At 36.7% G+C, this 15,818-nt stretch overlaps 1 protein-coding gene across 2 annotated transcripts in view; it reads right to left on the bottom strand.

Moving 5' to 3' along the window:
- Positions 1 to 15,818, bottom strand: part of DYNC1I2 (dynein cytoplasmic 1 intermediate chain 2) — a 31,281-nt gene continuing 15,463 nt past the window's right edge. For both annotated transcript variants that reach the window (XM_072875208.1, XM_072875211.1), the window contains exons 6-16: positions 8,141 to 8,230; positions 7,715 to 7,877; positions 7,523 to 7,622; positions 6,862 to 6,987; positions 5,753 to 5,899; positions 5,311 to 5,424; positions 4,806 to 4,939; positions 3,646 to 3,790; positions 2,667 to 2,807; positions 1,498 to 1,623; positions 1 to 777 (exon numbers count right to left, since the gene is read on the bottom strand). In XM_072875208.1, coding sequence (XP_072731309.1) covers positions 664 to 777; positions 1,498 to 1,623; positions 2,667 to 2,807; positions 3,646 to 3,790; positions 4,806 to 4,939; positions 5,311 to 5,424; positions 5,753 to 5,899; positions 6,862 to 6,987; positions 7,523 to 7,622; positions 7,715 to 7,877; positions 8,141 to 8,230 — 1,400 coding nt within the window. In that variant the 3' untranslated portion in view covers positions 1 to 663. The remainder of the gene's footprint in view (positions 778 to 1,497; positions 1,624 to 2,666; positions 2,808 to 3,645; positions 3,791 to 4,805; positions 4,940 to 5,310; positions 5,425 to 5,752; positions 5,900 to 6,861; positions 6,988 to 7,522; positions 7,623 to 7,714; positions 7,878 to 8,140; positions 8,231 to 15,818) is intronic.

The raw sequence follows: 15,818 nt of genomic DNA, 5'->3' as shown, positions 1-15,818 counted from the left end.
TCTGACAAGTGCTCATATATTTATTTATGAATCAGTCTCACCTTTTAATGCACAATTCAAACAGAAGAACTTGGTATTAAATATGTATTTCATTAATTCAGGTCCAATTATCAAGTAAGTTTGTAACTACAGACAAATTTTTATTCACATATATTACCCACTACCAGAGTCTGAGGCTTATCTATATATAAACAATGAAACTTACTTGGAACATATGCATGCATATCCATGGGTAATTTGAAGAGTTCAAATTAAAGAATGCTTCAGAGATTTACTACCTAATGAAGGTTAGTCTGTGTAATATAGAAAGTTTAGTTTAGAAAGAGAACTGTTACTTTTCAGAAATAGATGCTGTTACAAAGTGGAAATTTCAGAAGCCCAATGGCAAATTTACACCAGGTTAGTGTTTCAGCAAAAGAAGTTCCTTGCAAAGTCAAAGTTAACTGTATTAAAAGTTACACAAATCCAAGAATGTGCTTGTAATTGATATATAAAAAGTGACAATGCAAGATCTGATTTTCAGTGATCTTAATACCTTTTCAAAGTCCATAGTTGAATCCATATATTCCTCCCTTAAGCTATTATTTGAACTGACACATGCTTACACTTAAGATTTGCATGAAATCATTCACAAGTCTACCACTGCTGCCTATTTTTAAAGATTTACGCCGGTATGCGGGTTGCAGCTTCCTCTTCTGCGTCAGCTCTGTTAGCATTTATTTCTGCCAGTGTTCGACCAAATCGAGTCCACTCATCACTGCGAGGAACAGCAATTTGCTGTTGACAAAGAGAACGTTATTTAAACCTACTGATAAGTAAAAACTGAGCTCATTTTGAACAGCAGAGTGCTTAAGTAACGTTCAGAAGAGGTTCCGACAGAAAAGCTTATCTTTATTTAGTGTAACTTTTAAAATAGCCTGAACACCAAAAGCTCTAACTAATAAAAGAAGCAGAATTTGAAGATCCTGTATTTAAGTATGTAATGATACTATTACAAGCTTGCATGATACGTCTCCATCTGAGAGACTGCCTCCAAGGGGCAATACTAATGCCATGTCCTCATCCAATCAATCAATCAGTTACGTACTACTGCAGTATGCATACTTGCAATAGCAACAGCTTCACTGTAGGAATGAAGTCAAGACTGCTTCACTGCAAAATTTTTTGTTCCGTACTTCTCAAGCTATGGTCAGAATTCACATGTGCCACAGTTACAAAGAAGATAAAATTACAAACAAAACCATTGATTCTTTAATCTTATTTCACCAGCCTTACAATAGTGTTTTTACTTTTTGATTGGCTGCCAGATAGTATGCTAAAAAGTTATGCTAGAATACCTGAAACAGACACAAAAAGGAAACATTACTTTGAAAATAAAAATTAAACCTTATTCCTCTAATCATAGGGCAAAAAAGTTAAAAGCAAGTTGCTAAACAAAAGTCAAAGAAACTTGAGTGTTTTGTAATGTACTTTGCACAACACATGGCACATACATACCTCTCCCACGTCATATATAACTATTTGGCCCTCTGAATCACCTACAGCAATTTCTCTCCCAGAATGCGTCCATCTCACACGGTTCAGAGCAGGATTTCCCTCCACAGTAATGCTTGCAGTTGGCACCTGTAGCCATTTAAAACACATTGCTAAAAATGCATAAGGATTCCATAAGCTATAGACTACAGAACACACCTAGTGCCTCAGTGTTGTATCAAAAGAAGTGCCCAACATTTCAACTGAGGCAGAGTACGTAGATCTCAAAAGACTTTCAGTGGCCTTAAGCTATCACCAGTAACATGACCAACACATCTTCTGTCCCTTGGCCAAAGTACAAACATCCTCTACCAAAAGGCACATCTGCACTCTTGTCATGAGACAGGAGGCATAGACATGCATTCAGTCAGAGAGCAAGGAGGAGCCCTGGCATCTCAAGAAAGATTATGACAGAGGGCAGGGATGAAGTCAGCTGCTTCAGCAGGCCAGATCCTGTCCAAAGGCTAGAACTGGGTACTTCCAATTTGAAGCCATAGGCTGGCATATGCTCCTACAGAACTGCTCTTTCTTCTATATGCAGTTTTAAGAAGGTGAAATTTAAGTACTGAGTATCTGTCGGGTTTTTCCTCTCACCTACCTCCAACAAGTTTAAGTCTCGGAAAAGATTTATACTATAATTAAGTTTATAACTCACACCAGAAAACCAAAACATTCAATTCTCTAAGTTTAGAAACAAATTACAATTTCACTGCAGTATTACTATGGCAATAGTAATATGGCAATAGGAACAACAGTGGTGTGTGGCTAAGCGGTTTGTTCACACTGTTAAGCTATAGGCTGCCAAGACCATATTGGGGGAGGTCTATAATCACTTTCACAACATGGATCAGTGTTACACTGACAGATGTTTTGCACTCTTGTTACAGGTAAAAATTTAATTACTGCTGTTATTAAATTTATTAAATACTGCTGTTATATATGACGAGTCATTTGAGTTACAACCCCGTAATCAAAGAATGATATCTATTATGCAGAAACTACTGGAACTACAGAGTATTTAAGAACAGCAACAAAACACCAAACCAAAACGCTATGGTAAACTCCTGACTTTTTTTTTTGAAGCGTACAAACACCTTTCCAGCTACATTTGACAGTTAACCTGACTGCCTCACCTCAGTATCGTTGTTGAGATTCCACAGGTCAAGCCTGCCCATCCCATCCACACAGGCAAACAAGGCAGGGTGAGTTGGAGACCACATCACATCATAAACATAATCTGAGTTGTCTTCAAAGGAGTAGAGAGGTTTGTTATTCTGAAAAAAGCAAGCATAACAATGCAATACCCAAACTCTGCACTTCAAAATTATAAAGCTAATGGGCAAAGCAAAATACAGAACTTCAACAGCATTATCAGCAATAACTAAAAAGTGACGCACATTTTTACTTACTTTAATAATAGCATTGATTTTTGGCTGCTTTTTGCAGAGGCATTTTTTAAAGGGATGCTTTCCAAAGCATGCAGCCTTTTTGCTGGCTGCTACTATAAAACAAGCAGTAGCAAGCCAATATTGTAAGAGACTGTAAATTTAATGCATTAAGAATCTTGTAAAGCAAGCCAATGATAATTCAGTGACAGCACTTCAGACTGTTACTGGGAGATTCTAACTCTGCTTCGCATTCCTCAGGGCATCAAACTAAGAGAAAGAGGTAATTCTGGCAATGGGAATGACAGATATTTCAATTGTGAGCCTCATGGAGTTTAACTGACATCCGTTTTGGTGCTGTCCCTTAGCCCTCCACAAAGTTGTAGCAAAACATTTGCCTTATGCATAATATGAAGTAATTGATTTTACAACGTGATTTACATTTGATTACATTGTAATTGTTGTTGATAACAAAGGGCAAAAGGATGAACATAATGGATCGGAAGTATACAAATGATGTACAATCTGAAAGCAAAGCTTTATGTTATTAACTATTAACTATTAACTGTTCATCAGCTGTCTCCTCTTTGCAGGACTGCTGCTAGGAACCTAGAGATTTTCACATGATTTGACTTCAGTTTACGGAAGTTTCTTCTTAAGTAGCTTACATTATAGCACCACCTTGTGTCAAGGACTACAAAGAAAACCACTAAACTATCTAAGTTACCTTAGTTGTCCAAAGCTTTACTGTCCAGTCAAAAGAAGAGGTGACAAAAAGATGTGAGAAGTCTACAGGTCCAACTGCTGCATGGCAGTTGATACCTGTGATTGGTCCCTGGTGTCCTTCAAACATCTCACTGATTCCAGCTTTGCTGTTTTAGAATATATAACCAAGGTTAATTCATCTGGAAACCATACATCTGCAGACAGAGATAGCACTGAAATGCAATTTAAATATAGCCACAAGAAGATTTTGCTGGTTTGTGTGGATGTTACCCCACTGCAAAAGCCTTCATCACAACAGGATCACAGAAGACCAGGCTTGAATATGGACCTTAACTTTAACATCTATGTTCTGCTAACCTTAAGTGCCAAAATATACCCCAGGGAGAACAGACTCATTCAGCAGGTACCAGTCCACACATTTAACTACACTGTTCTCCAAGCAATAGCTAAAACTTCCATTCATAGAAAGAACAAAACCCAGTCCTCAGGAATGAGCATAAAACTCCCACTGACTTAAGAGAAGTTGCATGTACCTTATAGACACAGAGTTCAGACATAAAACAGTAACAATATATCCCTAATAGTCTCCTATCAGAAGCGATGAAAAAGGGGGAAAGAGATGGGAAGGATGTTACACAAAAGTGATACAATTTTGGGTATTTTGGAACCAAAAAGCTGTGCAGCAAGGGTGATGTGTATTTGAGATGAAACCTGGACACTCAATTATATTTAAGAAAGCAATTGATAAGATACAGTCAGACAATTTCAAAATAGATTGAACAGCAGGAGAAAAGCTAGCCAATTTAAGATTTGTGCGTGATGTTACTGTACAGTTATCTATAGAACCGATACAAAGTTTGGAATGTTCTGCTACAATTCAAATGAATAAAACTGCAGTGACCTACGCTGCCCTCATCAACACAAACAACTCCTAGTCACTGAAGGCAGCGTAGTACCAATTCAATATTCCAACTTCTTCTGTTTTTAATGAAGCTCTTACTCAGGAAAAAGTGCACAATGGAATTAATATAGAGCTATTTTGAAGTCCTTCAAGACAAAGGAGTAAACATACACTGTAAATAATTTTAGGAGTGTAAAGCATGCAGGGACTTATCCTTTCACTACTTTTATTTCCTTTGAATAATTAAAGTTTGTATTTACCTGCCATGACGGCATGCAGTGTACACTGAGCCTTCTTCACTGCCAACAACAAAGTTGTTGACATCTCCAACAGGGAAGGACATGCAAGTAACGGCCGCAGCCTTGGACTGTTTGTGAGCCAGCTCCATGCTATCCTGTAGTGAAAATATCAGCAACTTACTTAAAAAAACCCCTGAAATATTAAAATCTAAACGACTTTGTAGATGTTTCAATAGTAGGAGGTTTTTTAATATTTTACTTGTGCAGAATTGGGCAGGAATAAGAAAGTTTTTTCTTGTTAAAATTGGGTTGACCACTAAACACAAGTGCAACAAAAATATATAAAAGGATCAACAGACAATATTTGATTCAACGAGTGGAGAAATATTTTATCAAATACTTGTCAAGCTACCTCAAGTATAATTCTGTGTGTTGGGAAAATGTTGATTAACGCTTTTTAGATTCATTAAGTTTTTACAATATATTCATCTGGAATAGATACTATATATATACAAAGTTATCTTACCTGCGGTTGGGAAAGCATGTCCAGACTCCAAGAGCATATTTTCCCATCAGTTGAGATACTAATCAAATTATGAGCATTCTGGGTCCCAACAACATTTACACAGTACACTGGGTGCTAAGGAATGTAAAATACTATCAGAAAAAAGAATTTCCAAGTAATAACCAATTCTGGTATAATTAACATACAGTAAAATATACAACTTCACCATTTAACAAAGCATAAAAGATTGATCACAGTACGGTACAAAGAATACACCCGTATAAAACTGATACTTGTTTTTCTGACACTGATTTTTATGAATGACCTGGTTCTTCAGTGATAGCATTGCCAAAATATGGACATAAACATTTAAGCATTATCAATCAAGTGCACTGGACAGAGTTTCCTAGAGGTTAAATACATCTCAACAGGGAACAGTCCTTGAAGATATTTCACCCCCTACCGTGTGAGCAGCAGCTGAAAGTGGAGTTCTTTGCACTGGGGTTCTCTTATTGCTGCGATTATCCCATAGTACTATTTGGCCTGAGTACGTGCCACCAACCACCAGATTGGGATGAAATTTTGCAAATGTAGCTGACATCACTGCTGACTGAAAGGAAAAAAAAACACAAACAACAAAACACACAAAAAACTATAGTTCAATGACGCTATGTCTAAAACTAAAGAAACTGGGACCAAATATGAAAGTAAGTTCTTTGCTTAGATTTATTCGATACATTATTTCACTGTCCAATTACTTAAGGATTCACAAACCCTTTGTGAACCCCCAACAGTCTTTCAGTTTTAATTTGTATTCATAAAATGAGGTTTTCCTCCTCTTTCATATGTATACATTTGTATTCCTCCTAGCATAGTTTGTTAGCAAGGGAAGGCCCAGTAATGCACAAGATTTTAATAATGTTTTGCCACATTCTGTGGTCATTTTCTTAGACAACGTACAAATCCTTTTTGATACAATAAAGTTACTTTTCCAATCTGGGTTTTGACAGTAATCTGACAACACGAGATTAAATTTTGATTCAACTATGTAATTTTTCAGAATTATGGCATTTTGAAAATAAAGTGGCTATCCCAGGCTTGGCATAATGGTAGAGATTTGCATGTTTTTATCCTTCAGAAAACTACTAGAAAACCTCCATCTGCCTTTTTCTTGACACATATGTTTCTAGTTTTCATCCTTGCTCCATCTCCTCATGCCATCTTCATTTTATTCAGTAAACTAAGCTCTAGTAGCACACAATCCCACCCAATCCCCTTACGTACAAACTTTCTTTGTGGTTCAACCATTACACAAGAAGGTTTTTTGGTTTTTATATAAATTAAAAGAAGTAAATGAGTTCTCAAACAAGACTGAATTCTGAATTATGTCAGAAATTCTGAAACAGAATAACATTTCTAAACTGAAATCTCTAGCTAGCAACATCTGTTTGCAAATACATATGGTTAAAGTGAATGCCAGCCCAATGAAATCATTATGTTGACAAGCATAAGGAAGGTACTTGTCCAAGTTCATCAACATAAAATCTTTAGCCTCCCGAGAGAGAATCATACCTGGCAGTGAAAGACATACTCTGGGGTAGTTTTCTTGTACTTCATATTCCATACAAGGGCAACTCCATCAGGCTCATGAGGTGCATCCTCATTGTTGTTGTAAGAGGCTACAAGTAATTCCGGGTACTGTAAAATAGGTGAAAAAGACTCAAAGTAAGCAAGATGATTAGCTAATGGTCCAGACAATCCTAGAATCTTTCTTTCACCAAGATAGGCTTAAAAAAACCACCAAAAACCAAAAGCCACCTTACATTACATATAAATGAGAAATTGTCAGTTAAAACTGTAATTGTTTCAAATTTAGCTCATAAAACAGCATTAACATACACATTAGACTCTTGTTCTGTCTTTCACAACAACTTGCTTTTAAATGTAAAAACCACTACTTTTAAGTGAGCTTTTTTTAGTGAAGCTAACAGTTACCTCTACAAAGTAGTCCATAAACCAGAAACAAATATGCCAAAGACTTTCTTCAAAATACAAACGTTTTGCCACTTTTCACAAAAGATTAACAGCTCTGTTTACTTTTTGCAAACTATGGAGCATGTAAGGAACACATCTAAAAACACAGCCTGTATCAATTGTAGTCATAGAAGGGTCAAGTGCATAGAACTAGAAGAATTTACAAAGATAACTGCTTAATGTAAGCATTATTTTTTACCTGAGATGACCAGTCCAAACAACTGACAACACGATGCTTTGACCAACGTTCATCAAAAAACTGCCTATTTAAGGACAGTTTTGCTCCTGCTTGAATCTCTCTATAAAGGCAATTAGCAGATATTAATCTTAGATAACTTTTTCAATTACAAATATTGCACATTCACAGTAAAGTATTCAACATTCACATTACCCTTCTTTCTCTTCTAAGTCTCTTCCACTGTAGTCAAAGAAAATGTTGATTTGCTCAGAAAGAGCTCTTTCAACAATCCTTGTGGAATGGTCAAAGAAACTTAAAAATTCTTCAGAATGCAAAATTTGTTGTTTTTCCTCTTCTGTAAGTTCATGAGGGGCAGCTGGAAAAAAATTATACATATGTTCTCTGGACTGCACGTTTTCACCAATTCTTTCCAGGAAAGAAAACCAGAGTATTTATCATGATGTTGGAAAATTTCTTTCCTAAGATCCATAGATTTTAAATACATTTTTACATTTTATATTTTGCTAGCTAATTGTTAAAATGTAAATCAAATTAATTTCAACTTAATGGAAAGAAAAGTTAAAAATGTATTGATGCCTTTCTTTACAGCACACTCAGAAGTCTTGAGGTGAACTGTACCTTCCTCCTCCTCCTCCTTTTTTAATGTTTTTTCTTCCTCAGGTTCAACTAATGGTTTTGGTGGAACCACATCATCTTCGTCTTCCTCATCTAAGGAGAAACATTATGGTGAGACTGTCAATGTTTTTTAAAGAGGAACAGTAACATTCCATAAGAATCTCAAATAAGCTGATGTAAAATGGTATCATCTAGCTTAAAATGGTTATACTTGTAAAATATAGTCCCCAGGATAACATTATCTCAAACCAAGAGATCATTGGAACCCTGTCTACACCTGGATTTTAGTTGTACTAAATTATGTAGTTGTATAAACTGAAATAAGACACAAGAAACTGTAAAGAATCCAAAGTGGAAAACTCTCTTACAAGCATTTATGATTCCACAGAAAACCATGTGGTGGATGCATGTTCTGTATAACATACTGACACATTAATGCTGCAGAATAAAGAAAAATCAAATGTCTAAAATAGTCTACAGAGCAGCTGCTTACTTGTGATCTGAAACCATCAGAGTCTAATGGGTCTTCACATGGCATGAAGATGGCTTACATTAGCTTTCAGGTTGCTATTCTGAGAGGCAAATTTTGCTAAAGATAATAGCAGGCAGATTACATTTTTTCTGTCATTCTAAATGCATGTCTCATTATCTGTATCATGTTTGGCAATGAGAACTTTACAGCAAAATGTGTTTTCCCTAATTGCAATGAATAACATAAAATGTTAATGTTCAGGAATACTGACAAGGTTTACAGCACTTTTTGCATTTCTACATTTTATTCTTTGAATACTGTAAACCAGAGAATAACTTTAAATTACGTAGTGTTGTGGAATATGCATTTCCTGGCTTTTCTTCATCCACTTTCTAGAACAACCTTCTGAAAAGACTATTCTTATTGGTTAAACAGCTATGTCATCTGTCTATAAGGGAATGGCAGCAGGAGTCTGCTGCATGCCTCATCACAAGTAATGAGACAGTATTCAACAGGGACTAGGCTTGTTTGTTGCAGCCATCTCCCTGACCCATGTTCAAAGTTATCTAACACACACACACAAAAGTAAAAAAAAAAAAAAATCCACATGCACACACACACAAAAAAAAGGGTGGTCAAGGGATGGGAACCAGCTGCCAAGCCATGGTCCCAGCAGCCAGGCCAGCTGACTAGATAGCAACAACCAGATGGTACTGCTAGGATTGTCTCTCTGCTATGAGGTGGCAATGGGATGGCACAACATTTTTCTGCCTGACTGCTTCCAATCACGTCTTTCCCCAATGGCAAGCCTGTGCAATTACCAGCACTCCAGGAGGTCTACAGACAAGCCTTTACCCTGCAAACAAAATACAGCTTGTAGGCCATACCAGCTGCCAAACCACACACATAGTGATAGGTTTAAAGAGGTCTGAAAATCTTTCTAACTCCATAGTATAAGCAATAAAAATATAACTGTACCTGCAGGAAAGAAAGCTTTAAATGACACTGTATAATGCACACAATAATACAAACTCCAACTTAATCAAAATGATAATGACGTATGCCAATCCTACATTACTTGAAATTGAGCGATTTTTACGTTCTGACAAGTTTACAGAACTAGGATAAATGGCATGAATGATTTCAATATATGCTCATACTTTTGAACCAAATGGTGAAGGTTAAAATCTTTCCTTTCAAGGGCCTCAATCAGCCACAAAGGAAAACAGTAATCACTGTCTTTTCAGCCAGCCCAACCGCATTTGTCAGCCCTTTCTCCGTCAATGCAGCCAGAGCAATCAACCTGCCAAACATTCAGAATGGAAAAACAATCTGAAAATACAGGGTATAATGCACCTGCCAGTGAAAATGGCCATTTCAAGAAAAGCTAGTGATCTCAGTGACCCTGCTGAGGAGGCGGTGGTGCAAAGGGGAAAGAACGCGTAAAAGAATTCTTAGTGATCTCCACTCTCTTGCACATTGACACTTCCTTACAAAGCATGCCAATTACAGCTTTTGTGCTACCTAAAAAAAATGAAAGCTTTTTTGGGCAAAATAATCACGCAGAGAAACAGAAAGACACTACTCCTTTTTAGATGGATTCGCATGTACAGCGGACTAGTAATCTGAAAACTGTATGACTTGTGGCAATTCTAAAGAATGGAATTCTTAATGCCAAATCACTATAGGTGTGAACACTGATTAATTAAAAAATGTAATATGAGTTAACACACATTATTTTGAGAACAACAAATACAGGACCACATATTCACATTACAGCCACTTGGATAAAAATCCCCCTCCCCCTCGCCCTGCCAATCAGTCTTGCAGATTTAAATGATGCCTTCAAATTCAGAAATTTGGGTTTGGGTCACCCTGGATACATTATTCTAGCTTTGAAAGTCCCAAATTAGAAATTTCAGCCCAATCCCCCTTTAGTCATACTACACTGATTCTAAGTACCATTTTCAGTGACAGGAGTCAAATTCTTGTCAAATGCAGATGGTCAACCCCTTAGCACTAAGTGACCTTCTAATCTACATATTTTATTCAAAAGATCATATAGTTGATTGCTCCTGCCTTTTAATGTTTGAAACATAAATGGCATATATTATACAGAGATCTAAATTCCTTCATAGTACTTTCACTGCATACAGCCAGCTGATATTACTGCATTTAAATGCAGGATACAGCACTTATTTTAATATTCTCAAAGTATCAGACTTGAAATTGAACATGTCATCTCACTGTGATTTATCTGTAACTACATAAATCTAAAACCTTCTCTCTAAAGAAAGGTCATATGCAAACTTTCTCATTAAGGGATCTGGAGAAAAAAAACAACACAAAACAAGAACCCCCACATATACAAGTTCTTGACCTCATTATCCAAAACTAGGATGCTTTCTCACAGAAGTTTACAATCAAAAAAGGCAGCACAAAGCTGTTGGGCAACAAATTTTTGTTTTAATTACTTCTCCTATCTCTCCTTTATCTTAAATTTATTTAATAACAGGCCAGGTGCTGGTATTTGCAAGGAACTGGCATAACAATAATATATTACCCAGCAAACACTGAAAGATTGGACATATTATTTCTGAAAAAGCTCCACATCTATTAAGTCAAGAACTCATGATACAGTGGTGTACTGCATTTATTTCAAGTCAGCTACATAAATTTGGAAACCTTAAAGGCACCATCTAACTTCATCCTCCTCATTCATTATTGACTGTACCTACCGGCATCTTATGCCACTTCAATTGTCAATATAGCAAATACAATTTCACATTTAAAAAAAGGCTGCTAAGACGTAGAAAAGTCGTAGGGTCATGAAGACAGGAAATGGGACTCTATGTCACATCAACATATTGATGAATATTCATCACAATATGCTAAAAGATTAACTCCATGTTATTTCTGACAGGGAAACAGGGGATCTAAGGTTACAAACTGAGCAGTAAAGATTGCATAAAAATAGCAGCTACTTTAATAGTGACAAATTTCTTGTCAATGAATGCTAAAAACAGGTTTAATGAACCACTGAATTTTTACTTTGAGTTAACATCAAAATTGTGATGTATTTTGGCAAGACAGAAAGAAAAGTAGTGCTGTAAATTAGGCTGCAATGAGCAATAACTGTAGAGTGAAGTTCCCGTTGTCTGAGTAATCTGTTGCTGCAGAGTAGGTTAATCAAAGTTAAATCATCTGTGAAATGGGTGGCTTTTGTTAAGCCAAATGTCTTCATATCAAGTTTTCCCATCTATATTTCACTGTACATTTAAGGCATGTACAGGATAATACATGAATGTATAAGGGTCCATTATTTATTTTTAAAATATTAAAATGTAAAAGTGCTACATTCACTGTAACAGCATCCAAGAAGCCAATCCTATACACCAAATTGTTATTACTCTGCTTAAGTCAGAATTAAAAGGACAAAAATGCTTAATATTTTCAGTCTGTGTCTTGGAGACTTTACCAGACAATAATTCCTTAAAGAGTGGAGCTAATGCAATAATACTGTCTGCAGTTTTTGACACATGAACAACAGAAGACAGACACATGAACAACATTGTAGAGCAGCACTAAATAACAAGTATCCCGTTAGCCCAGGAAGTGCTTTAACTGTGACAGCCAAGCAGAATCATATTCCCCTATATGCCTATCTTTCTTCCGAGTAACTACTTCAAGGACTCATAACACATCTTTATTGGGCGTACTGGTAACAAATTTCTTTCCATGTTAATTTGAACAATATGTTAGCAAATCACAAAGGAAGAGATCAAACAGTATAGTAGAGAGCAGTGCAGCACAAAGTACAGATAAGAAAAAAGATTTAGCACCAATGATTACAGTACTCTGCATGGTGGCCAACATGGAGCCTGCAGAACATTAAGACATATACCAGAGTTCACATCTGAATTGCATCCCTGTTGCTGAAACTGCTTCTGCTGCCTGCTAGAAAGAAATAAGTGTATGAACAGAACGCAATTTCAAATGTATTTTCAGGGAGTAGATCTGAAAATCTGCTGCCTGATAGAGCATGCCAAATAGAGGCTAAATAACAGCCCTAATAACCAGTTGACCACACTAACTAAAAAAACATGTCCACCGAAATTGGACAACGAGGGAAACAGGCAGCAGTGTTATATACAGCATCATGGGAAGTGAGAAATGGATTTAGAGAGTAGAAAAGGGGATGGCAGAACAAGGATGCTGGGGAATGGAGCAGCCTAAAACACAGGATGTTCATGTTATGATGGTGACACAAGTCAAAGTGTAATAATGGCGTAGAGACATAGATGCTTAGGCTTATTAGTTATTAAATAAGGGAGAACAGACTGAGTATGGCACAACAGTTTTGTCAAGCCAAAATAAATTTATTTGGTCCCTAAACAAAAAAGATGGCTGTCATTACTGTATCACAGAATGACAAAAAACCAAAACCCAGGAACAGGATGTGCCAAGAGAAAAAAAAAAAGGGCATATTTTCTCTGCTATATTCCTCAGAACAATAAACCATTTCATGATTTCATTTCATTTCTTTTACATAATAAATACAGTTGCTACAGAAACAGTAGGGTTATAAGACTAAGGCTATTGAAAATTCTGGAGAAAAAAAACAAAAGGGGAGGGGGAGAAGTACTGAAGACAGACATGTGTCAGTATTTTCATTGAAGCAGGAAGTTTGAGAGCACCAAGACCACCACCCCTGACACCATTTCTTACTGTGTTTCTCTTCTTCTATACCCTTAGTCACTTAGTTGCATACATGGAACCTTGAAGAAAGAGCAGCTGTGGGTTCCACCCATCATACGAAAAGCCCGTAAAACAACTATTGCAGATTTACCTTCTAAGTCTACTTTGGATGTGGGCATCTTCCTATAAGGACTATGAAACATGTTTATTAACTTCAATTAGTGGAGCAATATAATAGTCCATACTGTTCAGAATACAGTGAATGACTTCCTGTGGCAAAATACTTAGCGTTCTAAAGATGACTCAATCTCTAATCACAGAGTGAAACTGATTTCTAGCAGTGATCCCGATTTTATTGTTTTACAATATTATTAAAAGAATCAATCTTCCTAAGACACGCAGTTTCTCAAACACTTCAAGGTCATAGTAAATCAACATATTAGTACTGCAATAAAATAAAGGAAGTTGTGAGAACTGTTAGCACACTAAATGCCTCTACCTCCTAAAGAAGCTGTCTCATTGCAAAATTAAGAGCTGGGCATTGTATAAGAGAAAGACAAGGCTATCTACTATTTTGGATACAACACTTCAAAGGGGTGGTGGTGAAGAAATGTGGAAAAGTCATAATTCCAGCAGTGCTACTTTATGTCTTAGCATAAAGAGGCTATAGTGTCACTAGCACTGAGGTCATGTTCTAGCTCTAGCATCTAGGGCTGCATGCAAACTGGTCATTCTTTCATTACAAATGGAGAGGATCACTGGCTCAAAACAGTTGCAGCTGAGAAGCCTCATATCTGCAAGATAGTGGGGGGGAGTTACTTCATATTTGAATATTGTCTAGGATGGTGCAACATGTCTGCACTATACAGAAGCACGAACATATAAACTTAGTCTACCTCCCTTCTCTAACTATGGAATTTTCCTGTTTTGGATTTCTCAACTACCAAATGCAGTCTTTTCCATCAGCTTCTGAGATGAGAGACCTTCTCATTTTAAAACCAGAACCATTCAGGTGAAAGGTACTCATTATTTAAATGTAACTGTTTGTTACACTGGGCATCTCCAAAGGCCAACTTTGAGGATGTGAAATCTCCCCTATGTAACTGTCATTTCCTTTGTGTTGCCATAAATATTTCCATGACAATTAGGAATTGTTTTAGTTTAACACCAGTTTTTCCCTACTTCCTATCTGTCCCACCAGACAGATCAGTTGTAGCTTGAATGTTTCCCAGTTCAGGTTACAACATAACTACATACCCATTGTGGCACACAAGTGGAACTGGTTTTTTAGTTTTGTTTGGTTTTGGGTTCCCCCCCCTCAAATCCCTGTTAGCACAATTCAACCTACAGTACAAGTGGACCTAAACCTGCAGAATGACTGCACAGGATATCTAATAAACCTGCTTCTGTTTTCCTTTGTTCAAAAGCACAGCATCAACAGGATTTTAAAATCTCAAGATATGATAATTAAGAAAGGTCCAGTCCACTTTGTTTTATAAGAAAGTGTGAACATTGGAGCCAACCTAGCTGAGATGCAACTTGTTGTTGTACAGGGGAGCTACTGAAGATTACTTGTGTATGTAAATTCAGTTGCAAGCTCAACTTTCAAGTGTACTTTGTAAGATTATCTTTACAGTATACTCAATAAAATAAAGAAAGAAACCCTCAGATTGTGAGAAGAAACAAAAATCAATGAGAAATTAAAATCAGATGGAATTCATCTAATTGCACTCTGAAAATTCAGCATATTGCTTTTGTGAATTGTTTTAAAGACTTCAAAATTTTCTTCCCATAATCAAAATCTCTCACCTGGTGACTCTCTTTTTTTGGAGGCAGCATGATTTTTTTTTTAAACCCCATGCCCTATTTCAGCTGTTAGCGTAAATTGTGAACATAGAGCTTAATTATGAATGCATTTAGGCAGTCTTAAGAGAGACTTTAAAAAGATCCTTGACACTGAAATGATGAAAAAGCATCTGTAAGTGACTTTTGTGAAGTACACGTACATAAAATAATGATGATGGCCCTCAAGAATGCAGTATTATTTTTAAGGTGGAATGGATCAGGAGACTACATCTGTATTGAGAGCGCCTTCTGGTAAATGCAGAAAATACAGATGACCCATCTTTCCAGCTCCATTACAGTAAACTTCAACTACAGCCTATCCAGTGAGTGTAAAACTAAGATCATACAATCCCAGGCAATTTCCAGTGACAGCAGGCAGCAGAAGTAAAACCCTTCAAGCACACAAACTATGAACTAAGTCTTCAGATTCCATGAACCTGACAGAGGGGAGGAAAAAAAACTTGAGGGATTAGAGAAAGGAAAAGGTAAGGGCATGGGAGAAATGAAAGCAGGAAAACCCAAATGCCTATCTGTGCAGGGATACAGATAAAATGAAGAATGGAAAAGAAAAGCAGTTAGAGAAAAAGCATATCCTCTGATATTCTGGCTCACTGAATAATGAAGTTTGAAAGATCTGGTTTATGTTCTGAAGACACACGGATCCCT

This window comes from Ciconia boyciana, chromosome 10 (genome assembly GCF_034638445.1).
Source record: "Ciconia boyciana chromosome 10, ASM3463844v1, whole genome shotgun sequence".
NCBI lineage: Eukaryota > Metazoa > Chordata > Aves > Ciconiiformes > Ciconiidae > Ciconia > Ciconia boyciana.
This window is presented reverse-complemented; position numbering and strand designations above follow the sequence as displayed.